This window comes from Salvia miltiorrhiza, chromosome 7, assembly GCF_028751815.1.
Source record: "Salvia miltiorrhiza cultivar Shanhuang (shh) chromosome 7, IMPLAD_Smil_shh, whole genome shotgun sequence".
Taxonomy (NCBI): Eukaryota; Viridiplantae; Streptophyta; class Magnoliopsida; order Lamiales; family Lamiaceae; genus Salvia; species Salvia miltiorrhiza.
In genome coordinates this window covers 6,611,387-6,638,861 of record NC_080393.1, presented here as the reverse complement: position 1 = coordinate 6,638,861, position 27,475 = coordinate 6,611,387, and the positions used below count along the sequence as shown (strand labels likewise).

General features: G+C 35.3%; 6 protein-coding genes across 11 annotated transcripts in view; 4 read left to right on the top strand and 2 right to left on the bottom strand.

The window, feature by feature from the left end:
* The window catches only part of LOC130992114 (nucleolar complex-associated protein 2), an 884,658-nt gene that overhangs the window by 854,348 nt on the left and 2,835 nt on the right, over positions 1 to 27,475 (bottom strand). The window contains exons 7-11 of the mRNA XM_057916615.1: positions 27,231 to 27,437; positions 26,801 to 26,887; positions 26,208 to 26,302; positions 26,010 to 26,126; positions 25,566 to 25,927 (exon numbers count right to left, since the gene is read on the bottom strand). Of these exons, the coding sequence (XP_057772598.1) occupies positions 25,669 to 25,927; positions 26,010 to 26,126; positions 26,208 to 26,302; positions 26,801 to 26,887; positions 27,231 to 27,437 (765 nt within the window). The 3' untranslated portion in view covers positions 25,566 to 25,668. The remainder of the gene's footprint in view (positions 1 to 25,565; positions 25,928 to 26,009; positions 26,127 to 26,207; positions 26,303 to 26,800; positions 26,888 to 27,230; positions 27,438 to 27,475) is intronic.
* LOC130992120 (putative pentatricopeptide repeat-containing protein At1g12700, mitochondrial) lies at positions 119 to 2,258 on the top strand. The gene has a single exon (XM_057916629.1). The coding sequence runs from the start codon at positions 289 to 291 to the stop codon at positions 2,143 to 2,145; it is 1,857 nt and encodes a 618-aa protein (XP_057772612.1). The 5' UTR covers positions 119 to 288; the 3' UTR covers positions 2,146 to 2,258.
* LOC130993759 (uncharacterized) lies at positions 5,541 to 7,238 on the top strand. The gene is made up of 2 exons (XM_057918796.1): positions 5,541 to 6,253; positions 7,235 to 7,238. The coding sequence occupies exons 1-2, from the start codon at positions 5,541 to 5,543 to the stop codon at positions 7,236 to 7,238; spliced, it is 717 nt and encodes a 238-aa protein (XP_057774779.1).
* LOC130992187 (ubiquitin-conjugating enzyme E2-17 kDa) lies at positions 12,246 to 15,043 on the top strand. Its single transcript, XM_057916734.1, has 5 exons — positions 12,246 to 12,661; positions 12,824 to 12,930; positions 13,674 to 13,801; positions 14,215 to 14,319; positions 14,633 to 15,043. Exons 2-5 carry the CDS (start codon positions 12,861 to 12,863, stop codon positions 14,774 to 14,776), a joined length of 447 nt encoding a protein of 148 aa, XP_057772717.1. The 5' UTR covers positions 12,246 to 12,661; positions 12,824 to 12,860; the 3' UTR covers positions 14,777 to 15,043.
* On the bottom strand, positions 14,631 to 16,512 carry LOC130992186 (uncharacterized). Its single transcript, XM_057916733.1, has 4 exons — positions 16,213 to 16,512; positions 15,688 to 15,764; positions 15,210 to 15,444; positions 14,631 to 15,127 (listed from the first exon to the last, which is right to left on the bottom strand). Exons 1-4 carry the CDS (start codon positions 16,307 to 16,309, stop codon positions 15,084 to 15,086), a joined length of 453 nt encoding a protein of 150 aa, XP_057772716.1. The 5' UTR covers positions 16,310 to 16,512; the 3' UTR covers positions 14,631 to 15,083.
* On the top strand, positions 20,826 to 24,900 carry LOC130992119 (protein NETWORKED 4A-like). Of its 6 annotated transcripts, none has more exons than XM_057916626.1 (4): positions 20,826 to 21,223; positions 22,427 to 22,497; positions 22,745 to 22,853; positions 22,966 to 24,900. In XM_057916626.1, the coding sequence occupies exons 2-4, from the start codon at positions 22,483 to 22,485 to the stop codon at positions 24,702 to 24,704; spliced, it is 1,863 nt and encodes a 620-aa protein (XP_057772609.1). In that variant the 5' UTR covers positions 20,826 to 21,223; positions 22,427 to 22,482; the 3' UTR covers positions 24,705 to 24,900. The 6 variants fall into 6 exon arrangements, with proteins under 6 accessions (XP_057772609.1, XP_057772606.1, XP_057772611.1 ...); XM_057916623.1 differs by having other exon boundaries at positions 21,006 to 21,294; XM_057916628.1 differs by lacking the exon at positions 20,826 to 21,223 and adding an exon at positions 21,286 to 21,504.

Below are 27,475 nucleotides of genomic sequence, written 5' to 3'. Positions count from 1 at the left end.
TGGACCACAGTCTTTATTCTACTTAATTCTTTTTCTATAATCTCCGTGCCGAAAAAAAATGTGTCATTAATTACGGGACGGAGGGAGTATATTAGTATATTATTAAAAACCTAATCTCCTACACTCACTGCCGCCGCCCCACCCTCACTCACAGTCGCCCCAGCGCGCCGCCTTCACAGAAACCGCCTCCCTTCGCCCTTCTCTCCCTTCACCGCCTTCACATGCACCGCCTCCCCCACCTTCCAAACATAAAGAAATCCACTCGACAATAGTCGAATTTTAGCTGCCATGGATTTGGAAAGAATTATGTTCAATTCTTCATTGAAATCTTTCACTTTCGACATTGCTTCTCTACATTTTCACTCATTTCCTATACCCAGATCCAATTTTGGTAATGTCAGCCACAAAATCCAAATGAGGCACTTTTCCCGCAAACCCAGATCCAATTTTGATAATGTCAGCCACCGAATGAGCCAACTTTCCGGCAAACCCAGATTCGATTTCGGATCTCTGCGTGAGCCAGATGATGCTATAGCTCTATTTGAGGAAATGGTGAGAATGCATCCCCGCCCTTCTGTTATTGATTTCAATAAATGTTTGACTGCTGTAGTGAAGATGAAACAATACTCAGTCGCTCTTCATCTGTTCGACAAAATGCTTCGAAGTGATGTTCCTGTAGATCACTACAGCTTGAGTATTGCGATTAATTGCTGTTGCGGACTGAAAAGACCTGATTGCGGGTTTGCGATTTTAGGCAGCTTTTTCAAGCTTGGGCATGAGCCTGATGTTGTAACCTTTACCACTCTCATCAGAGGTCTTATGTTGGTTGGAAAGATTGTTGAGGCGGCAAAACTGTTGGAAAAAATGTCGGTCGAAGCTAATGTAGTAACTTATAGCACTGTGCTCAATGGATTGTGCAAAGCTGGACATACATTCGAGGCGCTTGATTTGCTCAGGTTATGGGAAAAAGGAAGCTGCAAGCCTGATGTTATTGGTTACAGCACAATAATTGATCGTCCATGCAAGGACGGAATGGTTGACAATGCTCTCCAACTCTTCTCCACCTTGGCTGATAAGACCATTTCACCAAGTGTTGTGACATATACTTCGATGATTCAGGGGTTATGCAATTTAAGGAGATGGGATGAAGTTGAATACATGTTAAAGGAGATGGTGGCTAATGAGGTCTGCCCAGATGTATTCACCTGTAGTATTTTGGTGGATGCTTTTTGTAATGAGGGAAGAATGGAAGAGGCGAACGGTATTTTGGAATACATGAAGAAAATAGATGTTCAACCCGACATTGTCATTTACAATGCATTGATCAATGGATATAGCTTGCAAGGTGAAATGGACAAAGCCCAAAACATGCTTGATTTAGCAGTCAAATCTGGCTTGAAGCCAAATATTATATGCTACAGTAGCTTGATGAACGGGTATTGCAAAATGGGACGAGTGGATGAAGTTTCGCGTCTTTTTGTCGCAATTCTTGCAGAAGGATTAGAGCACGATGTTGTTTCTTATAACGTCATGTTGCATGCCTTATTTCGTGAAGGAAGATGTGAAGATGGTTTAAATTTGTTCAAAGAGATGGAGGCTCTAAAAATTTCTCCTAGTATAAGGACTTACAGTGTCGTGTTGGGAGGCTTGTGCAGTGCTCGTCGCATTGGTGAAGCATTTTCGATGTTGCATTCCATGGAAGATAAAGGCATCATTCCCAACATAGTAACATACAATGTTCTAATTGAGGGATTGTGCAGTCATAATAAAGTTGACGGGGCAAAAGATCTTTTTGACAAGCTTCCATCCAAAGGTTTGAAGCCTACAGTGGTAACGTATACAATCCTTATTGGTGCACTTTGTGGAAAAAGGCGGATAGAGGAGGCAAAGGACTTACTCATTCAAATGGTAGGCAAAGGTTGCTTGCATGATAGGGTGACGTACAATGTTTTTGTTCAAGGTCTACTCAAAACGAACAAGATGGATGATGCAGAGCCACTCTTGGAAGAGATGAATTCAAGGGGCTTTATACTAGACACGACTACTTTGCCAGTCTTGGAAGAGAATAATTCAAGGAGCTGCACACTTGATGCCACTACTTTTTCGATGCTGCTTGAAGAGTTTGGCAACGGAAGGGCACGATAGTGTTGTCTTTGATAAGGTTAAGAAACTCGTACCAAAAAATATCTATTATGTTTTTGATTGACATGAGAAACTATCTATCATATCCAATTTATCATCAGCAATTATAATCCCCATTGTCCACCATTTTAGATTTTAAACTTCATTTGTAATTGATATGATTGGAGTCTGACTACTTTCACCGAATATAAAAAGCCCACAATGGGGTGGTGAGAAATCATCATCGGAGTCAATATCTCTAAGAATAGATTGCGCAATATCTGCACAACTAGCTACTGTCCGACTTAAATAATCTAAGACATATGGAGAGACATCTGTTTATAATCTGACTCGTACAGACCTTACCAGATACACGAGTTCGAAAAGGTTAGTAGCATGCTCAATGGCAACAAGCAATGCAAAGCAGCAAGAGGTTCATCATTAGAATCAGCCAAAAGCTCCAGTGATTGAAAAAGAACACGTCCCCATACTTCACTGCTAGATTCTCAAAGATGAGCTATACCCAGTAAAAGAACATCTAAAACTTATCTTACTTATGGAATGTAAACCATAGCTAATACTATAACAATTTTATCAAAGATGAGCTATACCCAGTAAAAGATTATATAAGATTAATAATAGTTATAATTAAAATTTGTATATACGCGTAGTTTTCGTCGCTATTTACGCGTTTTTTTGTAGTGTATTACGTATACCACCCACGTAGGTGGTATATAAAACCCCTCAAATCAATATAATATTTTCGGACTTTTAATTTATAAATGACTGTATGTTTCGTATTACTTTTTACCAAACAAGATATCAGAATGTTATAGGTATATTATACACACTAGTCACCCGTACCAAACAAGCCCTCAGTATACATGCACCCGTCCGCATGGATTTTATCTTATATGGCTCACCCCATACACCCAACTCAGATCCACGCCATCCAATAAATATCATTTTTTGTTATTAAAAAAGTATCATTTATATGTATTAAGGGTCCGTTTGGTTTTCAGTATTGGATTAATCAGGATATAAATTATCCTGATAATTTAGTGTGGATTAGTCGTGATTTCTAATCTCATATGGGTATTTGATATCATTGATAATTAATCCCAAAAAATGTTTGCTATCCATTGGAATAGGTTGAATTAACATATCAAATACCTAAATTATCCTCACATATTTTACCAAAAGACATTCGTGTCCTCAAATCTGAAAATAAGATGGAGGCATTGGTATCCTCACAGCATCGTTTGGCGTGAAAAGGGTATCAATTTTCGATTTTAACATCTCGGTATTAAATTTATCCCATGGGGAGGGTGGTATAATTAGTGTGGGTTAATCCCACAAAATAAGCTAGGGTCTTGGGATAAACCTGGAGTTGACCATATTAGTAGCACATAATACCAAACACTGCATAAATCCATATTAATTTAACTTATCCTGCTTTTAAACCCATATCAAACGGGCCCTAAAAGTATAATACATACTATATCATTTATTCTTGCAAAGTGTCATTTGCATTTAAGAAAAATATCATTTATTGTTAAGAATATTATGTTTACTATACATAATTTTATTTATTTTTTTATGAAAGCATTATGTTTTGTTCATAAAAATATAATTTATATAAACTAATTGGATGGGGCGAAACGGATAGATCACATCGGGTCGAGTCGGATTGGCGTGCGGGTCTCCATTTCGCGTAGGTATGATCTCTCGTACAGAAGACCGTAGAGTCGTAGACATACATATATGCTTATATTTTTGTGTGTGCATGCGCATGTTTTAAAATTTGTCATTTTTTTATTACTATCAGATAATTAGACTCACAAACATTGAAATTATTTATTTGTATATAATTTTAAACTTTAAATCGATTTGAAATTGTTTCAATGGCGATGTTGTTGTTTCTTCAAGAATGTAATGGCACATTCTACGTGACAATATTGATATAGGTGTATAGATATAGATAGGGATGTCAATCGGGCCAGTCCATCGGGTTTTCGGACTAGCCCTATCGGGTTCCGGGTTAGTCGGGTGTGGGCTAATCGGGTTGAAGATTTTTTCGGGTTGTAAATCTTCAACCCTAATCCTAAACTTTCGGGTTTCGGGTAACCCATCGGGCTAATCAGGTTAAAGGCGTAAAAATAAAATTATCATTTGTATTTTATTATTCCTAATGATCTAATGTATAATGTATAAAATATACATAGATATTAAAGATATAAATTATATAGGAAAGCATGAAATGCAAAAATATAAAATATTCAAGATTACATAAACAAAATTATATTAAAATGAGATAGTAAAATTTAACAAGTATCAATGCACTAGAATCAATCTGAATTATTACTGAATAATTAGTGGATTTGACGTGCACGTCTCATTGACAGAAAAAAAAATAAATTGGTATCACTTTAAAATGAGATACTAATAATTAATTTATAACTAATGAGATACTAATAATCAATTTCTACAAAAAAATCCGTAATTAATTTCATTTTTTTAATGAGATTGCACACACACACACACATATTCTAACTAATTAATTTCACTTTTTTAATGAGGCTACATATATATATTTAAGCAAATACCATAGATCTAAACATAGCAGAAGTTGTAACTGGATGCATCAGTCACAATTTCGTCGGTCCACCGGGCCAGCCCATCGGATTTTCGGGCTAGCCCTATCGGGTTCCGGGTTAGTCGGGTGCGGGCTAATCGGGCTGGAGGTTTTTTCGGGTTGCGATTTTTCAACCCTAACCCTCTAATTTTGTCGGGTTATTCGGGTCGGCCCATGGGTTTCGGGTTGCATTGACATCCCTAGATATAGATATAGATATAGATATAGATATAGATATAGATATAGATATAGATATATAGATTAAATGAAAGAAAAGTTGGGCTTCAATTTTCAAGTTCGATTAGCATAAATTCATTAAATTAGTCCGGCGCCAGGTCGCTTGTGACTTTAGAAATCTATCTAAAAATTTAAAATTGTATATGCCTATAAAATTGAAACAGAGTACATTACTCAGCGCCAATAATAGTACAGTTCAAGTCGTACCGTCACATTGACAAAAAGAAGAAACAGCGGACCACAATCCAAAAATATTTCTCACCATAAAAAAACTCATGAAATTCGGAGTCATTTCAGTTATTCATTTACAAGATGAAAATCAAAATATATTTGATAGTAATTTGTTATACGAAACGTGATTGTGATACGATATGATAAGCAATAATTAAACTACATTTATCAGTATATAGATTCTAGCAAGTGGAAGATGTTATCTATCAACTAGTTTTGTAATCGTGATTGTGTTTAATTATTGAAGAGAAAGTTAGAGAGAGAGAGAGAAAAAGGAACCTGGGTTTGAATTTGTTGGTGTAACTGTAATCATGCAATGGAGGCCTCAACTTCCAAACCGGTAAAGCAGAAGAGCTTCAGCCGCCGCGTCTCCTTTAACGAGGACACAATCTTGCCGCCAAAGGAACGCCGCCGCGAATACTGCGCCAGCGACATAGAAGCGCGGATCTCCGTCAATAGCCGCCGCTGCCGCATCTGCGGCCGGATGTGCAGCTCCTGCTGCTTCTGGATCTCCATCGCCCTCAGCCTCCTCATCTTCCTCCTCCTCATCTGCGGCGCTCTGTATTACGGTTTCTTCAAATCGCACATGCCTAAGATCCGCCTCCAGCGGCTCGACGTCGCCTCGGCGGATTCCACAGAAAACCTGGCCGTCCTCCTCAACGCCACGCATGGCGGCGAAAAGACGGAGCTGATCTACAGCAGGATGATCGCCTCCGTGGCGGCGAGCGGCGTTCGATTCGGCGTCGTGAGGCTGGCCGACGTTCGGCAGCCACCGCGGAATTCGACGGTAATGGAGGTGGCGGCGGGGATGAAGGACGAGGCGATGGGAGATCGGGCGGCGCGTGACCTGCGGAGCAAAGCGGAGGCGCACGCGCTGGTGGTCGATGTGAATGTGAGGGGGCGGATCGATGTGATCCTGAGAGGGAGGAAGATGCACGGTTTTCCGTTCAAAATCGAGTGCCGGAACATCAACCAGTCGGAAATTGACGCCGGTCGTGCACCGCCGTGTAGCATTCAGTTGTCTCTAAGGTATTTCTCATTTTCTTTATATATATTTTATTATTATTATGTAAAATACCATGTTTTATGGCACTCATGTGAATGTAAGTAATACAAATTGATTACATATTAATAACACATTTTAATTGGTCACCAGGGTACTAATAATTCTTTAATCCATACTTTCTCTGTCCGCAAATAAGAGTTTTTTTTTTTTTTTACAAAGAAGTCTTATTTAACTTTTTGAATGACCACATCTTACATTTTTTCATATATTTAATTATAAATTATATTTTTATTTCATTTTTAAACTAATACTGTAATATATTTTATTCTATTTTTTTTAAGAATATACTTTATTCTATTTTTATGTACTAATTCTACCCCTGTAAATTATATCTTTATTCTATTTACAACAATTTTATTAAAATTAATGTTCACCCTCAAAAAAGACACTATTTCGTGGACGAAGATAGTAGTATACTAATTTCGTGGACGAAGATAGTAGTATACTAATTTTTGGGTGCAGTATAGTTTCGCATATCAACTTTAAAAATAGTAAAAATGTAAACGAATTATATTAATACTATAACAATTTTATCACAGATTTATTTCGTCCAAATTGAACTTTTAAAGAAATTTTGTATATTTCTTTCCGAGCAAACGAGATTTTTCGTGTGATTTTATAAATGAGATTTGTGTTTGTCTGAACAAATATATACTGCTAATTATAATTTAAATGTGTAATATCATTATATCAATATCAGTTTCAAGATATATTCTTTAAAAAAAATGTTCACATTTCAGTTTAGTTATTGCAATCTTAAATGTCGATCTAAATTGTTATATAATTAGTTTTGGCTCGCTTTCACGCTTGAATTTCGTTTTGCATTTTATTTGTTTGTTATTATTTTTTTTTTTTTTTGAGGGAAATTTGTTTGTTAATTGTTATGCAGCTTCATCTTATTATTTTGGTTTCTGACTCATCTTTTTCAAACCATTTTTGTGCAGTTAATAATCTAGCAAGCTAAAGATTTGGAAGGTACATACAAAGTTATTTCGACTTCAGATAAAAATAAACACATAAATTTTTCGGCAATGGATTTCCTCTCATCAATATATTTATATATATTACAAATAAATTATATTTAAGCTTAATGGTGACTTCTACATACTTTGATAAATAAAGAAAAAGTACATTTAACAGGAAAGAAATATATTAATCATGCACACTTTTCGTATACTTGAACGATTTTACTTTTAAGGGAAAATATCAATTAAAATAAAGATTATATTTTGTAAAAAAAAAATACCACATTATATAGCCTTCCTCATATAATAAAATAAAATTGTGGTCATGTAGATAAAAACATAGAAATAAGAGCAATTTTGAACTATTATACTGTTACACAGTAACACGACTTATACGAATTTTATGTGTAACCAAAATTTGTGTAACAATTTTATAACTATTACACGAATTCATTACCACACGAATTTTAACTACACATGAAATTTGTGTAAAGCGTGTAAGTGTATAAGGACATAATAATATAAAATGATTACTATTATTTTGTTTTATCAATATGACACACAAAAAAATTGACATAATTTCTTTTTTGGTTTCATTTATAATAGTAGAATTCATATAACTCTACTCACAATTAAAGTGAGACACCTACTCCACTAACAACTCCACTCACATCTTATTAAAATCTATATTATCCAAAATATGACAAATATTTTGTTGATGGAGAAAGTAATATTAATTAATATATTTGGTTATGTTGCCTCGTCAAAATATATCAAAAAATCTAAAAATAAAACCTAATACCCTAATTTAGTCCACCCCGTAACGCCCGTTTCCCTTTCCCCTCTTTCCCCAACATTTTAGAGGGTGGCTGAGCTTATAAGCTCCTCAAAACAGCTTATAAGCTGTTTAGGGGTCGTTTGATTTGCAGTTTATGATTGATTAGGATTAAAATTATCTTGAGAAATTAGTGTGGATTAGTGTGGATTTATATTATTTCATGGGTGTTTGATATCATGGCTACTTAATCCTATATTGTGTTTGATATCCATAGAATTATGTTGGATTATATTACCTAATACCAAAACTATCCTCATATATATAATTTTAAAAATATCATGTGTGTCCACCATTACTTGGGCATTTGCATCGATATGCGTGAGGAAGGGTAGCAGAATTTTTATCCAACTTCGCAGTAATAAAGTTATCCGAGGGGGGGGGGTCAGATTATTAGTATGGGTTATTCCCACAAAATAGCATGTAGAAGTGGGATTAAGTAGAAGTTGACCACATTAATAGAACATGATATCAAACATCACACTAACCTGTATTAATTTAATTTATCCTACCTATAAACCCATATCAAACAGGCCCTTAGGAGCTTATAAGTTCCTTCAAAGTGTTTGGCAAAATAAGATCTTAAACAACTTATAAGCTCCAAAAATAAGCTCTAAGAGCTTATAAGCTCCCCAAAAAATAAGTTCATCTGCCCCAACTTATTTTTTTATAATCTCATATGCAACAATCATTTTACAAATATTTTTCAACTATAATTTATTATTTTTATCATATATTATTCAAGTTTATTTTTCTTCGATTTTCTCTCCCCAGCAAAAAAAAATCTCTCTCTAACTTATAAGCTCAATTATCAATCGTAAAAAATCTCTCTCTTCGTTGTCCCTACCACTGGCCACATCGTAGATAATCCACCACCTCTGCAATTCCCTCGCTCTCGCACCCCCCACTGCCCACGCCATGCCCCTCTCGTTTCTTCTTGCCGCCTATAACCATGGCGCACCACCATTGCAAATCCAAGACCAACGTCGAGCATTAATGGATTTTTATATTAATATTTGATTTTTAAGTGTTCGATTGCTCGCACGAATGCTTCATGCTCAACTCGCAGCGATGGAGCATTACTGCATTTTACTCTTTGGTAGCAACGAATCACGAGGCTCCTCCCTCATTCTTACCGTATTACATGACACATTTAGTCCGCATTGTTCCATTATCTCCAAGTATGACGATGCTTTTATTTGAAATTCACATGCAATGAGAATTTATATATATCTTTCATCCAAATTAATGAACAACTGACTAATTTGATGAGCTTCAGATTGTCTTTGCAAACAGGGGAATCACAAAATCGGTAATATCTCTTCTTCAAAAAGTTTAATATTTTTTAGGGTGCGTTCTCTTTGGTTGTAAATTTATTATGAGAAAATGAAGGATAAATAAAATTTCACCATTTAAATTCTTCCTTTCTTTTCCCACATTTTCTATTTGACTCTTACTTATTCCTCATTTACACTACAAAGGAGAGATAATATTATCCCTCCAAAAATGGTGTGATAATATTATCTCTTCTTTATAGTGTAAATGAGGAATGAGAGGAATGAGTAAGGGTCAAGTAGAAAATGTGGGAAAAGAAAAAAATGATTTAAAGGGTGAAATTATGTTTATCCTTATTTTTCCCATGATAAATTTACAACTAAAGAGAACGCACCCTAAAAATAAACAATATTCAAAAGATGCATTACTTTATTCATTTGTATTTGTAAACTATGCGTGCGATATTAACATAATACTACAAAAACAATTGAAAATAGACAAACTCAAAATGCCAACCACTAATACCTTATTCCATACTTCACATAAATAAAGGAATTGAGAATACAATAATATCTGCGACAAACTAACGGCAAAAACATTAAGTAATAATCATACAAACCACATTCTTGTAAACAAATATAACAGGGGAGAAATAAATACACAACTAATTCAGAGGGATGATGATATCAGAGAAAATGATGGAATTAAAGTGAATCCGGAATGTCGACTCGAATCTTCTGTGGATTCAAGTCAAAATGCTCGGAAACTATGAGAACTCAATGATCGGTAAAGGAATGCGATGTCGAAAAGTATGAAATTAAAGTAGCTAGAAATGCGAGGAAGGTTAATTACAAGAGAAAACTTAAGATTGTATTTCACTGAAATGAGATATTAGTGCCCAAAGTATCAATGGCCAAAGTCAGAAGTCTTGGGTTTGAGTCCACCCGGAACGGGGTCTTAAAATTTTTCTATTTAATACTGTTAATTTATAAATTAATAAACAAAAGAATAAACCAATATTTATAGAAGAAAAATCTAAACTATGAGCATCTTCAACTTTCTTCACGTGCTCAATGGGCCTACTTTTATTGAAAAGCCCAGAGTACAAAGGAGCTTCACATATACATCCATATTACAAAAAATAAAATAAAAAAATTACATGTATCATTCCTCCCTATTGAAGGATTTGCAACATCCAAATAAATTCAAACATACGTTCAGAAAACCACGAGGGAAAGATTGGCAGAAAGCGTTGGCGAAAGAAAAAATATAACACAACATCAAGAGTTTTACGTGTGTAGCGTTCTATGAAAAAAAAATATATACTATCAAATAAGAAATAGCATAAGAGTTGCTTGGCAAGAAATCCAAATAATAGTCGGTATGGATTGAATTTTTTAACTGATAGCTGTCAAATTGTTGTATTTTTTTAAATGTGTAAGGTGTTGTCTTTCAAGTACAATAATGATTGAAATATTAAGAAAAACTTAATTAATTTGAGCATAAAATACCTATGTTAATAAAATTGGGCATTTTTCATAAAGATTTAGTGAAGGTGAGAATTATAAATTTTCACTATTAAAATTTATCAAATAATAAAAAGAATAATTACTTAATTAATTAATAGTATTATTTAAGTGATTTTCATTATGCGTTATGTACAGGAGACCATATCTTTACGTGAGACAGTGGTGACTATTTTTGAGATAGAGAAGTATTGCATCCTTCTTATTAATCATACACGTTGAAAAGCTAACAGAATGACACATAATTTTTTTTATTTTTTATTTTGAAGAAGAAGAATGACACATAAATTAATTATAGCCTTTTGGTAAAATGTTATTGATCATGTCGATGTGTGCATGGCATGATAACTGGCTCATGTCCTTTTCAAATAAGAAATGATTAGTCGAAACCAATCTCTTATTATAAATAAAAAAGTCGAAATTAAGTATGAGATACTACTATAATCGTATCTATCTATATACAAAACTCACATGAGGCATTTTATGGTTGATGATTAATTTAGATATTTAAAAGTTTTAGTATAAGTTAATTATTATAATATTTACTAAAACAGATTGAAACTTTAGAATATTGCCATATTATTGATAATTTCTCTTGTTTGATTTTATATCTAATTGAAAGATATATAATTGAATAAATTAATTAAGATGACGAGGATAAATATATTTAGTCATGTAATCAATTTATAAATATTATGATTTCCTACCTAGCTATTTGTATTATTTTATTTATTTGATCACAAAAAATTATTACTCTCTAATGAACTAATATTAATTAGTCAAACCATGCTCGTCCAAATATACGCAATCATGTTTGGATCCGAATTAGTTGGACAATCTAGGGCGAGCATTTATTAGGCATGTGATTTCATTTCAAATAAAATTGAACCTAATAAGTTAATAACTCGAATTGGAATATTTATATCGCATTGAATTGAAATATTAACTTGAATCGAAATATTCAGTTCGATTTAAATGCAATTTTGGTCAAACCATTTTTTTTGTTTCCTATTACATATTTTACATTTTTTTGTTGCAAAATTCAAATTTCAAATAATCAAATTAGAACCTTACATGAATTTAGAAGTTAAAATTAGATAATTGAATTTCTTAATACTTAATTCTTATTCTTACGATCGAGAAATAAAAGATTTAAATTAATTCCAACTTTCTAATTCAACCCAAAATCAAACTGAAATAATTTTAAAATTTTCAGTATAAATTGAACCGAATTGCCCTACTAAACTGAATCGAACTATCCTACTAGAGCAAACCGGATCAATTAAATATAAATTTAATACGTGTAGGTTTAAAAAATTAGATTTAAAATTACATATAAGTGTCTTACTAGGAAACCTCCTCTTGTTCGTTCAAATAAAATCGAAAAGTAAAAGGAATTGATGTTGATCGAAACGCGGCCAAGAAAAAGGAATACTAATATTTTTCTTTTATTTTCTTTTGTTGAGAAGGAATAAATGAACAATGAATAAAAGTGTAAAGAGAAGGCGCCGCTCCCATCCGTAGAAGTCAATCCCCTTCAACAGGGCAACGTATAAAGCAGTAGAAATGGCGTTGATTGCACGCCAACAAACCAATTTCTTTTATTTGACTCGAGCCGAATTTTCTAGAATACTTACTGCCCCACACTAATCAATCTTTCAAGAATCTCATCTACTATAAATACCTACTCTTTCTCCATATTCATTTCTCCTCTTCTTAATTCTAGTTCCCAAAGTTTTCTGCTGCCTAATCGCATATTTTCTGGATCAGGTATTCCTCACACCTTCTGGGTTTGGTTTCGATGAGTCGAATTTGCTCGCTGATTTGTTTTAATTATCGGATTGTGGTCATGGGTTTTGGATCTTGTCGGATTCAGGGTTAGGGTTTTGGTTTTCCTGTTTTGATTTATTTTTTTCTTTTTTCATTTGTTAGGTTTAGGGGTTTGCTGTGAAGGCGAGAAGGGTTTCTGATGGCGTCGAAGAGGATATTGAAGGAGCTCAAGGATTTGCAGAAGGACCCTCCGACCTCTTGCAGCGCCGGTATGCTTAACTATGTTCCTTACGCCTTTGAATATAATTATGAGTGGTACTTAGCGTCCGTGGATTTTTAGTTAAAATCAATCAGTTGATTTTCGTGGAACCAGCTATTTATGTTTTGGAAATAATTTGTTCTTTTACCGATTGTTGACGGTCTGCGTTCAATTCTGAAATTGAGTGTCATGATTCTAAAAAATTGTTACGATCTCGGTTGCAAATGACCAAATGATGATGGGGTTTTAATGAATTGAGCTCTGAGTGTATGTATAATGGGTAGGCAGCAATTAGTTGGCTCCGATTTGATCGAACTTTTTGCTAGGGTTCTTAGAATGAGTTGCTTGAAATTAGCTAGTCCTGATTTGTTGAATTGTTGGCGAGGATGCTTGTAGGATGCAGATGTTTTTATTGTTGGATGTCGAGAAAGATTTTATTGATTTGAATGTTTCTTCGATGCCACTGAGTTTGTGTGAGATAGCTAAGCAGTAGATTTCACTACTCTCTGTTCACATTAGACATAGAGTTAACATGTATTACTTCTATATTTATGAATGTGCTCTCGGAGGAGGGTTTATTCCTATTTGTTTCTTTGTTTCTGAGGGCCTTGATTTATAGATGGTTGTTGTTTTTGCTATGAGGCTTGTTCTTCCTTTCTGGCTTGGGAGCTTGCTTTTTTCATACGGAGTGGTATCTGTTCATGATCCATAATGTTTGAGGGATATATCTGATCCTCATTAAACAAAATGTAGGTCCTGTAGCAGAAGATATGTTCCATTGGCAAGCCACGATAATGGGGCCTACTGATAGCCCGTATGCGGGAGGTGTATTTTTGGTCTCGATTCATTTCCCTCCTGATTATCCTTTTAAGCCACCAAAGGTATGTTATCATCTATATAGAGGTATCTTTTACATCCATCGGTAGTCGTTGCAATAATGGTCCTATTTTGTGAACATTACATTATGATGCTCCAAGAGATAACTTCAGATGTGCTGGTCCCTGGACTCTATTGTTAAGCCCTGTAGCTGTAGTTGCAAAAGGCTGCTATAATAAACACTATATGGTTATCCTCTAGTGGATAAAAATCTTGGGGGAAGTAGTGCAATCGTCAGGTTTATGTACATATATCTTATCCGGTCTAGTTAATTTCCAATTCCGTGTTTGCTGTTCAATGAAGTTGCCTGGTATGGAATGACAAGTTCAAAAAGCAACTGGGTTCCACTTATAATCCAAACTGTTTAGCTGTATATTTTCTGTTCTATTCAAGTAACCCCTGAAAATGATCCTTTCAGGTTGCTTTTAGGACAAAGGTATTTCACCCGAATATCAATAGCAATGGAAGCATTTGCCTCGATATTCTGAAGGAACAGTGGAGTCCGGCCTTGACTGTTTCTAAGGTACTAAGCACTACTTGTCTTTATGTCTTGCTGGATTATTGGAAGGCTGTTATGCGATGTAAAATTGTGATCTGATGCAAAATGACATTAATTATTGACAAAAAATGAGCAAACTGTGGTTTTCCACTTTTGGTTTGCCTCGTGTAAACATCCGCTTCTTGGTTACTGATGATCAGACGCTTTGTCAATGATGGCCTTGTTTCTGAAAACTAGGAAGGAAAAGATCCATCTGTTTGCTGGTTCATTCTATGCATAAGATATAGGATATTACTCAACATACTTACTTGTGATCGTGTGTGCTAATAATTGTTAGGTCCTGTTGTCTATCTGCTCTTTGTTGACGGACCCAAACCCTGACGACCCACTGGTGCCTGAAATTGCTCATATGTACAAGACAGACCGGACCAAATATGAGTCTACTGCTCGCAGCTGGACTCAGAAGTATGCCATGGGATAAATGCTGAATAGTCGATTGGCGTAGACCTCCATAGTATTTCGTCTATGGTTAATCGAGAATAAAACAGTGTTGGTGTGGTATTTTTTGTTTGTGGTTAACTCTTGATGGTTGTGTATGCAATACTCCATTTCTCAATTTGTGAATACGTCTGATCAAAATGCATTTTGGTCTGAATGAAATAGCAAGAAATAGCTCTATATTATTAGTGATTTTGTGGTCGTATTTGAAATCTGAATACATGTAACACATTGATTTGTGTTTTTATTACATATATATCTACTATTCTGATTTTGCAAGGAGCGGGGGCTTAGTTGGGGAGGTGAGAACCGTACTTGCTGACTCCAGTAAAACCTGTAGGCAAGAATTGAGTAATGGTAAATACTTGTATTAGATTAGATTTAGTTCTTATGTGTAGAAATAGTTGTAGTTGTACCTGTACCGCCGTTTTTGCAGCCATCATCTATGGTGTCGTAGAGATCTTGGACAGTTGCACGATTGGCAAACCAGTAGTCTCTCTTGACATGTTTGAGGCAGAGGAGCACTGCCCTCGTGTGGTCTGCACAGCCTCCTGCCTCGCAGAACTTGGGGCCGGCAGCAGCGGTGACGTTCAGCCACCCAGTCGAGGTTAGGGTGTAGTTCTTCAGGCCCGTTTGACACGGTGCCGAGATCTGAACACCTCGTCAATTTTAATTCTTCTACTTGGAAAATTTATTATAATAATAATAGCTAGTGGGTTTTCTATTTTTGGACCCAAATATCATCATTTTGGAAAACCATTCAGTCATTTCCTTTTGTTGATGATAAAGTTTCTTCCATACAAGTTTAATTTATTTGGTTGCGGAAACATTTATTTTGTAAAATGCGACTTTATTCTGGTGTGTTTGGGAAACGGAACTGGATAAAATACTTACATTCTGCATGCAATATTCAGAACTCCTCCAAGCCTGGGTAGGGTTTAAATTCTGATTGGTTACGGGGTTGAGTTTGTCTGACACAGAAAAAAGACAAGTGATGAGTTTTTACAGCTGCTATGCATATCAGAGACATAGTAGAAGACTTGGTTAATGATTGGTTGTAGATCCAATTATCAGAACATGTGCGGATAATCGAAAGAAGTTTAAAAGGAACATGAATTGTTTTATTTCTCATCAAGTTTAGGACACATCCTCCCTCTCCCTCTTCTCTCCCTCTTTCTAATTACTAGTATCATTTTTGGGTCAGTTTTATATCATCTAAGATACTCATACATCAGTACTCGCATATCCATCCCACCGTAAAAACATATTCTTTTCATACCAAAAGTGAGACTTGCCAGAAACAAAAACTATGCGATTAACCTGCTGTGTCAAATCATTTATCAAAACTAATCTTAAACCAAACATGAATCAATTCCATAATTACTCTTAATCTACCGGAGAGAGAGAGAGAGAGATTACCTTCTGCTGTTGCATGGGGAAGGAAAATTGCAATAAAGAGAAATACGGCAAGAGAGGTTGCAGCGTGGCCGAGAATCTGCCGTTGCCGATGTGCCATTTCGATGAAGCTTTAAGGTGTTGTACCCTGCGCTCATATACATATATAGGATTGATATCCATAAACAAGGAGTCTAATAAAATGGGATATGCTCCTTAGATTACATAGATATCTGTGACATAAACAAGAACTAACGTCGTTATAGCTACCTACATAAGCTGGAGACACACACACAGTTGATAAAACCCATGGGACTATGGGACCGATGTTTCTTGGCTCTTTATTGTCTTAAGATAGACTTGCTATTTGTGTTTTTTCTATATAACAATGATAATAAGCATATTTTTATTATGATATATCATTGGGAAAAGATTATTACTACACATAGATAATATAAGGACGTTTTTACTCATGAAAGCGAAAAAAACAGTCAGGGATTAATCTGATGATCTCTTGATTAGTTTGGAGATAATTACTTTTTTTTCTTATTTATCTTTATTGTCAACGGCGCAGAACAACAGAATGGATCACCGCCTATAATTATGAAAAAATATATAAGGACCTCAAATTTCATAATCAACAAAAAAATTTAAGAAAAGTAAGAATTGCTGGTGTGTAAACAATGCAATTACTCCCTCCGTCCCAACTTAAATGGCGTGTATTCCTTTTTGAGTTGTCCCAATTAAAATGGTGCGTTTCTATTTTTGGTAATAATTTTATACTATAAATAATGTGACTCTACACATCTTTATACATTTTTACACTATAATTTTATTTTTCTTAAATTTCATATTAAAAAATAAAGTGCATCATTTAAGTTGGGACAGAGGAAGTAATACTTTCACATTTTCTGCCTAATGATTCCTAATTCTTACAAGGGAAGGTTTGTACAAGAATTTGAAGGCATAGGACAATAGTTGGGCTGGGCCTCGGTCTAATGGGCCCCTCCCTAAAGCCGACTACTAACATCAAGTATGAATATGTTTTCCTCGATAGCATTTTTGCATTGTATGAACTTAATCTTGGAACAAAAATTCATACATTTCTTTCTCATAATTTAAAATAGTTGTTCATAACCCGAAGTGGATAACAAATATCTACATAACTTGTTTTAGTTTTGAAGCAAAAAGGGACTTTGTTAATTCAAATTGGAATATATAATATTGAAAAGTCAAGACAGAGAGAGTACCTCCATAACATGTTTTCACCATTTTAATACACTTAACGACTTTATTTTAAAATTTGTGTCCTTTTCTTTTTAGATTGGGGGACCGAGGGAGTATAATTTAAATGAGTCCAAGTCTTAATGGTACACTATATAAAAAATTATGAATTAAAAAAATCGCCATCTCTAGGGTATTTCTGAATCGCAAACTTATTTATCAAAGTGGTAAATTCACTATAGATCTATACAATCTAAAAATTGAAAGAGGTGGTCTTGGGTACACTCGGGTGTACCCTACAACCGAGTTATACATTTACTTAAACTTTGACCTGCACCCTGATTTGAACTCATATTCTGACCTAACTCATATAAATAATACTCCATCCGTCCCGACTTTTGGTATCCAGTTGAGAACGGCACAGGTTTTAATTAAGTGATTGATGTGTTGTGAGTGGAATAAGGGACCCACATTTTATGTGAGAGTTAAAATAATTAAAGTGGAGTAAGGGCCCCACCTGTTTTTACTAAAAATAGAAATGAATACCAAAATGTGGGACGGCCAAAAAAGGAAAGTTGGATACTAAAAGCTGGGACGGAGGGAGTACTACTTTAGGTATGGTCAACCCGGTTGTACGGTACACCTAGGTGTATCCAAGATTTTGTGAAATTGAAAATGGTACATATTTTATACGATATACACATATATCCAATTGAACTACTCCCTATATATATAATATTATTTAAAATTTTTCCAACTATGAAACTTTTTTTTTAAGAAATCCAACTATGAAACTTTATTAATATGGATATGAGTAATCGGATTAAAATGATCCACGCTCCAACCTAAACAGGTCTCACGCATAAATTAATTCTGAAATGTTACTATAAAATCAATAAAACAAATCCTTTGACTAAATTAAAGAATTAGCTGTCATCAGACTATCATAAATATTTATTGTCAGATGCAGTATCTCTTAATCTACCTTGAAAATGACAGAATATTTTCTCTTCGTATAATTTACATGGGCTTCTCTTTACAATCACAGTGAACAACTATAATCACATTATTTCACTTCCTTACGCTATTTATATTTGAATGAAACTTAGGTGGCATGATTTTTTTTTTTTTTTTGAGAACAATAGGTGGCATGATTAGTTCTGCATCGCTAAGTTTTTTTATTTTTCTATTTTACTTTGAAAAGTTTTGGTTTTCCATTATGGTTTACTTTCTCTTTCTAGCGAAATAATTTATTTTTTAATTAACTGAAATTCCTATATTAAGAGAATTTGATAGTTTTGAATTTTGATAACAGTTGATATTCTTCTGGCAGACTGTCACCAAATTAATATAGATGCGCGAGTCCCATTATCGATCCCATATCATGATTTTGTGAAATTTGTGTCGACAATTAAGATATGGTTGTCATCGATAAATTATTAATTTCAAATTGATAATCAAAACCTAGCATTAAAACGCATGACGTTATGAGTAAAATACAATCAGTCGAAAATAAAATAAATAAACAAAATAAAGTCAATGATAGTTGAATAGGAATGCGCAAGGCGGCAACCAATTTAGGCCGGTTTTGATACGTGTAAACCTCACGAAGCATTATTTAAAAAAAAAAAAAAAAATACTGTGTTAATGACTTTTACGATCAATTTAAAAATCAAATTACACCCTGAAAATCATCTACTCTTCATCGAATTTCAGTTACATGTACTGTATTATGATGATAAAAGAAATAGTCGGCTATAATACTATAAAATGTAAATTTTCATTACAATTATATCGAAAAAAGAAATCTTGAATCTGAAATTTGCACAAAACTACATAAAATTAAAATACGAATATGTGATATTCAACATCAAATAAATAATTAATGTTTAAGAAGCATATAAATAGGCTCGGGCATTATAGTATTTTATATATAATGATAAATCCAAGGATCAATAAAATTTAGTTCTTGAAATGGTAATTATTGTTGCTATTCTTTTATTAAAAATGTCCGCAATATCTATTTGTTTAGGCTCATTAAATATCTCAATTTGAAAAGGATTAGTAAACAATAATAAATTTATAATTTTAATTATCGTCATTCCACAATTAAAATATCGTTTGAGTATACTTTTCTAGTCCGCATTTTAATAAATATATAAATAATCAAACTCACATGATGGCACGTGGCATTAATCAACACCAATACACCAAGCTTAGAGGGGCTCCCTCTACCAGCCTCTCATCTAACTAATTAAAATGCACATTAATTCAAAGTTGAAATCATATCCAAATTAACAAATGGTATTACTACACCTAAAATACTTTATTAACCGCCGAATACTATAAGCATGAGCTAGAGAGATACATACGAAATTTCAAATTCTCTATTGTATTTCTGATTTTATCTCGTATTTTATATAATTAGTATAGTTTGTGTTATCATATTTCTTGATTATAAATTTCATAGAGTAGGATGCACGAAGATAAGCATTTTCCTATACAATTTGAAATATAATAGCAACAACTAGCGAAAAATAATTCAAAATGGACAAAATATAGGTTTTGTGGTTTTGGAAAAAAGGTAAGGAACATAAAAAGAATGTTCACCATCTATAGATCATAATACTTATAATTATAATTACAAATAAAATATAAACAAAAACGCAATAAAGTTCAAAATGGACAAAAAGAAAAGGCCAAAATAGGAATATTCAAAGTATGAAATTGGGATGTCAAAGTAACTAAGCAATTGACGCCCACAATACGGTGGGAATGCTTCTTTTCTCTTATTTTTATATTTTATTTAATTGTCTATTCAATTTATCAGTCCTTTTCAAGATGGATCTTCTCAGCTTCCTTCATAAATTTCAACACGACTTATTCCATCTCATATTAATTTACATTATGAGAAGAAAAAAAAAATTATGAGCAGTCTCGCAATCCAAAATTGTATTATTACAATTATTATTCACTATTATGAGCAATCTACGGTATTGTTTTAATACATTTTCATTTAAAATGTGAATAGTTTACTTTATTAGCGTCTCATAATTTCATTTTCCTCATCCTTCTATTTCGGAAAACCAAGTATGCGTATTTAAGTTTCCTCTGAATTTATAATTCATATAAGATAAAAATGAACTGTAATTATAATTTCAAACATACATGATATATATTACAAATGTTCCATCCTCTAATCATCATGTCATGTATTTTCTAGGAGACCTCAAACGTACATTTGTCACGTTGTTACAAACTATTCACTCTACAATTATGTTTGAAACTATAAATGATAATGTTAATTATATAATAAAATATGGATTAATTTTGCAAGACAAAGTCAGAGTAAAATCATAGTGCTATAGATAATCCAAATTATTGAGGCTAAAGCCAATTATTCGAAAGTGTTTGGACGCTCCTCAAATCATGCCCAATGCAACTTTGTGTCTTTGTCCAATCTCATCTCTCTAATTATAATTTTGTATTTTTCGAATTGATCGCTGTTCTATATAGTTTTATTTTCTAAATCAAATCAAATTTATAATGAAAATTCGTCTCAAAAAAATTTATGATTGAATTTGAAATGGATAAATCAGATGAGAAAAAGCTTTGACTTAATACCAATCTCCATGTGACGAAAACTTCAGACACGGCGCTCTCTCTCTCTCTCTACAGATAGATTTAAACACACAGTGCTGAGTGCCCCCTACACCTACAGCTAAAAACTAAAAAACAAGGAATCTCCATATTTTCATACACAACATCTGTCTCTCTTGCCGGAGCTTCACAATTTTGTTCTTTTTCATAGGTTTCGCCGCCTTCTCTCTCTCTCATTTTCCATATTTGTACAGCTTGTGATTTTCCAGAAACAGTCAAAAGGTGAGACATTTTGTGATGCTTTCCTTTCTTTTCCCACTATCTCAAATCTCGACTTACATTTTCCCTCACTTTTTTCTGTTTTGGGCATTTGTGGTTTGAATTAAAGATGGCGTCTTCTTCATAAAATCCTTTCTTTGTTTTTCAATACCCATAAAAATTCTTTTTTTGTTGCTGCTTGTCTTCTTTCTCTCAATCTTCTCCTGATCTGAGGTATATATGAGAACCCTCTCTCTTGAAATTGAAGCTTGGAGGAAACTTCTTGTATTCATGGTCGGTGTGAACATTTGTTTCCTCTAGTATTGATTTAATTTTCTGTTTTTTGAATAAAAAAGTTGTTTCTTGAATTGATTGTTTTTGGTCCAGTTTTGTGATTCTATGTTTGGGGGCTGAATTTTCTTGAACACTTCATCTCACTTTATCTCCATTAAATTCTCCCACATGTAAACTGCGGCATTGTCTACTGATTTTCTGGTTGTTGGGGCACCTCTTTTTTAGTGAAATAATATTAAATAAATGGATATATATAATATCTAATTCAATATTTAATTCCACAAGGGGAGAAAGGCCTTCTCTTTTCTGTCCCCCTTTTAATTATTATGAAAGATCGTGGTTTGTTCCATGTTATTGCATTACTTTGTAGCATAATCTCTTATTTAATGTATGAAATAATAAAAAGTGGTAATCATATTGAAATAAAGGAGTTAGTCAAGGCTATGACATGAAGATCGCGTGGATGTATAGCTGTTTTGTGAGAGATTACAGTTGTGCTAATGTTCAAAGCTCTCATTAGGCTTAGCAGCACGCCCCCATTTTTAGGCCTTTTCTTAGACTCACTAATTGCTGCATTGTCAACTCTCTCATTCATTTTTCATGTTCATGTTCATGTTCATGTTGCCACTTTGGAGATCCATTTCATGTGATTTTTGGGAGTGTTTGATCGAGATTCGCTGGGATTGTCTGTGATTGCTCGTATAGGTGTGAGAAATCAGTCTTTGTGCTGATAACTTAGTTGTAGATTCAAGAAATGTATGTGCTATGAGATGAATGCAATTTGTATGAACCATTTCGATTTTCCATATTTTGTCGTAGAATACATGTGCTGATTTTGTCATCCATCATCCCTGTGTTACAGAGCTGATCAGGTTCGTGTTCTGGCCTGGTGTTTAGATCGGATATTGAGCTGGGATAATGTCTTCATCACACGTAAGAAAACGGGCTTTATGCCTTATTTTGTTCAAGAATTTAAGTTGAGTAGGCTAGTCTCGCGTAAGTTTTATCTCTGTGAAAGAGTTTTTGGAAACAATAGGTTTTGAAACAATGTATGTTAATCTCATGAGGCTTAAAACGGGTATTAATGGCACGAATTAGTGAAGGAAATTGGAGTATAGTCTTACATACATGTTGGTGTTTGCTTTTGCCTAAGGCGGTCTCTGTTGCCCTCTTTTTGTAGGTTAAGTATAACAAAATGAAGAGGTTGGAATCAAAGAAGTCTCACTCGTGGTGGTGGGATAGCCATGTTAGTCCCAAGAATTCGAAATGGCTACAAGAAAATCTTGATGGTAAGTTACTTGAGAATTCATGTCGTTGGCGTAAGAAATGTAGATGAGTTTCTTGCATGTTAAACGACTATAACGAGCAAATGAAATGATGTGAATATTTTCTTGGTCGCAGACATGGATCAGAATGTCAAAAGGATGTTGAAACTAATAGAAGAGGATGCTGATTCCTTCGCAAAGAAGGCTGAATTGTATTTCAAGAAGCGGCCCGAGCTGGTCGGTCTCGTTGAGGAGTTTTATCGAATGTACCGTGCGTTGGCTGAGCGGTATGATCATGTGACGGGGGAACTCAAGAAAAACATTCCTTCGGATCTCCGATCTCAAGGCTCCGGGGTATCTGATGTAGGATCAGAGCCACCTTTCACAGTGCCCTCGCCTGACACAAAGCCCGCACGTACGAAATCGGGACCTCGTGCTGCTGGATTCGAGTTCTTTCTTGGGAGTAACGGAAGTGGCTCGGACTTGAATAGCAAGGAAGGTGACGAATCGTCAACACTGGATTCTGAATCAGAATCGGATGATTCCTCCGTTAATAATTACTCTAGCACACAGAGCAACAGCGAGGAGGTGGGCTCGCGGAGGAGGGTTATCGAGCTGGAAGCTGAGCTTCATGAGGTGAAAGAGAAACTCCGCCTGCAGACGGAAGAGATTTCCATAGGTTCGAAGCAATGCAGCCATGAATGTTCTGAAATCAATCTAGCCAAATTAGCAGCGTACGAAGAGGAGTTGAGAGTTGCGAAAGAGAATATGGAAGAGTCGAAAGAAGAAATAGCACGCCTGAAAATCGAGCTTCAGAAGTACGAATCTGTTGGAGATTCGAACGACATGCTTTCTAGTGGAGTCGCGGTAGAGAAAGATTCTGAAACCCATGAGTCGAGCATTGTACTGGAGCAACATCAGGCGACGGAGCTTCAAGAAAACAACGGTGGCTCAGAAGGTGAAGTGGGGTTGGAGCATAAGATTCGGAGACTCGAGCAGGAGCTTAGAAGCGCGGAAAAGAAGCTTCGTGAGTCCGCAGAAGAAGTAGCAAGCCTGAGGCAGGAGCTCTCGAGCAAGGGCTCATCAGCGCAGAATCTGCAGGATCAGCTGAAATTGGCACAGAAGGAGGTTGCTGTCTGGAAAAACAAAGTTGAGAGAGAGAAACGGGATGCCTCAAGGCTGCAGGACCGCGTAGTAAGGTACAAGACGAATCTTTCGGAACGCGATCAAGAGATTAGGGGATTGAAAGAGTCGATAGGCAACGCCAACAAGGCCTTAGCCGAAGAAAACGAGCACCTTCAAGCGGAGATGACTAGAATGACGAAAGAGCGCGCGTATTTGGAGGATAACCTCAAAGAAATGGATTTACGATGCCAATCGTTGGAAGAGGACATGAGACGAGTGAAGTCCGCCAAAGACGAGGCGGAGGCCGTATTCGGAGCTCGGATCGAGCAGTTGAAGGCCGACATTGCTGAGAGAGACGACCGCGTTGAAGAACTCAGCAGAAACCTTGACGAGTGGAAGGTGAAACACGACACGTTGGCGGCTGCGAGGGACGAACTGAGCGCCAAGATCGCTGCGCTCGGTGCAGAGATCAGCTCAAGAGACGATCATCTGCAGCAACTGCATCTGCAGCACGTTCAGCTGATCGTTAGCGCGGAGGAGGCACGTAAATCAGCGGAGGAGCTGCGGTCGAGAATCGTGGAGCTCGAGATGGATGTGGAGAGGAAGCAGGAGACGATTCTTGAAGGAGCGGAGGAGAAACGGGAAGCCATAAGGCAACTCTGCCTCTCCATCGAGCATTATCGCAGCGGATATCACCAGCTTCGACAGGCCGTTGTCGGGCAGCAGCGGCCGACTGTGATGGCGAGATGAGGTGTGCGTTGAGCGACGTCGTTTGCAGGTTCCTTCCTCGGGTACGTAGCTAAATGTGTAGATTTGAGTGGGATATGTGTCATGGTTTCTTGCTAATGTTTGAAAAGTATTACTGCTTTTGATCAACGATATCTACCGCTTTGTAATGCTATTCAGTTTTTTTACTTGAGAGAATAAACAGTTTGTTTAGATTCAACAGCTTCAAATCTGCATCCTCCCTGCATTATATTTATGTATATTTTTTTGGGGTTTACAGTTTTTATGTTATTTGATCGGATTAATTAAAAATCCTATGAAAATATTCTGGAAGGAATAATATATAGTTAGATGTTCTCATAATAATTGCATAAATTTGTGTAACAAGAATTGGTAGTATATGTTTGAAAGCTTTTTTATTTTATTTTTTACGTTTCCGTGTGCTGATAGTTGATTATATTTCATATTTTAGACGTGAATTTGTTCGTGTTATGTATCTTAAGAAGAAGAAAGAAAATCATTACAAAACTAAAATACAACCTAACAGAAATTTCAGTAAGAGTTGCATGACACAATTGGGACTCAAGAAATTTCAGTAAGAGTTGCATGGCACAATTGGGACTCGAGAAATAAAATAAATAAGTTAGTAATTGGTGATACGACACGCAAATGCGACACAATTGAGCATTTGAGGTTGTGACAAGTTACCTAACCCATCCGCTTAACGTATGTCAAGGTCAACATCTCATATTCAATTGTATGTTTGTAATTCTTTTTGGGAAAGGTATGTTTATAATTATAAACTATAAATACTAACAAAATCACAAATAATTAATAAGAGTTTAGATCTAGATCTTAATACATCTCATGATAAGACAATCTCACAAATATTTGTATATGGATTAGAGGTAGGGGCCGTCCGAGCAATCCCAATCAATATCAAAATTGGTGTTACACAGCCTGAACAACGATGTATACAAACTAAGTTTTACCTGCCATGCATCCTCTTCTTCTTCTTCGACTTTCTATTTCCAAAGTTTTGTTTCCCTTTGTGCATATCCGCACCATGTTTCCGTTTCTTGCTGCTCCGTTCCTGCTGGCCGTCAGACTCGTCATCATCTCCCTCAAGACTGTCGCTCAACGGAACGTCTTCATCAGAGCTGAGAACCAAGTCCTCAACGATATCTTCATCCAAAGCTATCTCTTCTGTATGTTCAGTACTCTTCTTTTTGACATTTTTATGTTGCCTAATAACCCAAACAAAGATATTAGACATAAGCACCCTTCTTTTCCTTATTCTGAGAGAGAGAGAGAGAGAGAGTAATGTACTTAGAATAGTGATCAGAGAGCAAAACACCGGCATTTTCTTCCATTTCAGAATCATCATGCTCATCGTCACTTGATATCTTGCTCCCGAATTTGGATGATTGATCTCCAATAAGCACACTGGCCAAAAATACATCTCTCAGCATAAATAAAAAACTCAAGATTCAGTAGAATAATACAAAAAAGGATACAAGTATTAACCTGGATTCCGTCAAAGCACCGCTCCTTTCCTGTGCTCTTTGGCGTAGTGTAGCAACATACTGGGACAGGGGGCTTGTGCCTGACTTTTTCTCTTCCTGGTAAAATTGGGGGAAAAAAAAAAAGAAAACAGATAAATGGGACAAACATAAACTGATAACTTATAGAATATGTTTCAATTCACCAAATTATATAAAATGTACAGCTAAACAAAGTACAATCACAAATGAGATTATTTATGCCATAAAAATATGCATATATCCTCTAAAATAGGAAACATGAAATTGCATCCTGATCGAGTTTTGGCAACATTGCGGGTTGCATTTAGCATAAAACAGCATTAAAATTGTTAGAGAGAATAGACTTAAGCTTACAAGGCATATTTAATAATTATAGGTTGCGTGTATGTTAAAACAGTTAACCAAATTTACATCATAAGTAATGTAAAATGGTTTCCAAGAAACAGCAAAACATAAATCAACAAGCTAAGCAACAAGCTGCTGTCGAGGTTTAAGAACATGGACAACAACTAGAAGATGCAACATATACCAAACAACAGGAAAATCTTATGTAAGGAAGGAAATATATGTTCAAACCTCAAGGAAAGATTCAGCCGCTGGATCATTTGGCAAGAGTGAAACTGTTGTCCGCTTCTTATTTACAAAATCAGAGTTCGCATCAATCTGTGGCAAAAGGCAGCAAAGAGATTAATTTAGCCAGAAGAGCGCTAGTTTTTACAGCATGAATAAATTGTATCGTCTTCTGACCATACACAGCATGAATAAATTGTATCGTCTTCTGACCATACAAAGTAGTGCAAGTGTGCTAAGAAAAATTGAATTATGTGTAATTTCTTGTAACTACTCGCTTAGCTAAAGAAAAGATGTTTCCCATATATAGGAACTCTGAAGATCAGGTTAAGGTCAATTGGTGTTTGACTGGACAGGAGAGATCATATAGTTCCAAATTTAATTACAGTTGAAGATGCAACATAGACGAAGCAGTCCCAAGGGACATGTGACAAACCTGACGAGTGAGACGCCTGATTTCTTTACGAAACCTGTCAACCTTCGTGGATTTAGAGAAGTTCCGCAACCGCACACTAGGAATAAAAGACAACTCCAAGAACGCAATAGAGTAACTCCACTGAGCTAGATGCTCGGTGAGTTCCTCAACTACAGAGAAAACACAAGCCTCCTGAAATGCTCGGGTTTTCAAGGTAGATTTGCTAACCTGTTGCAGACAATTCCAGATTTTTCATCAAAGTCCGT

Excerpts from the sequence above, each read along its gene's own strand:
- LOC130992120 (XM_057916629.1), top strand. The coding sequence starts at position 289 with ATGGATTTGGAAAGAATTATGTTCAATTCTTCATTGAAATCTTTCACT.
- LOC130993759 (XM_057918796.1), top strand. The coding sequence starts at position 5,541 with ATGGAGGCCTCAACTTCCAAACCGGTAAAGCAGAAGAGCTTCAGCCGC.
- LOC130992187 (XM_057916734.1), top strand. The coding sequence starts at position 12,861 with ATGGCGTCGAAGAGGATATTGAAGGAGCTCAAGGATTTGCAGAAGGAC. Across the intron at positions 13,802-14,214 it reads ATCCTTTTAAGCCACCAAAG|GTTGCTTTTAGGACAAAGGT; the intron begins GTATGTTATCAT and ends TGATCCTTTCAG. Across the intron at positions 14,320-14,632 it reads CGGCCTTGACTGTTTCTAAG|GTCCTGTTGTCTATCTGCTC; the intron begins GTACTAAGCACT and ends AATAATTGTTAG.
- LOC130992186 (XM_057916733.1), bottom strand. The coding sequence starts at position 16,309 with ATGGCACATCGGCAACGGCAGATTCTCGGCCACGCTGCAACCTCTCTT. Across the intron at positions 15,765-16,212 it reads TCCCCATGCAACAGCAGAAG|ACAAACTCAACCCCGTAACC; the intron begins GTAATCTCTCTC and ends TTTCTGTGTCAG. Across the intron at positions 15,128-15,209 it reads CTGCAAAAACGGCGGTACAG|GTTTTACTGGAGTCAGCAAG; the intron begins GTACAACTACAA and ends TCTTGCCTACAG.
- LOC130992119 (XM_057916626.1), top strand. Across the intron at positions 22,854-22,965 it reads GCTACAAGAAAATCTTGATG|ACATGGATCAGAATGTCAAA; the intron begins GTAAGTTACTTG and ends TCTTGGTCGCAG.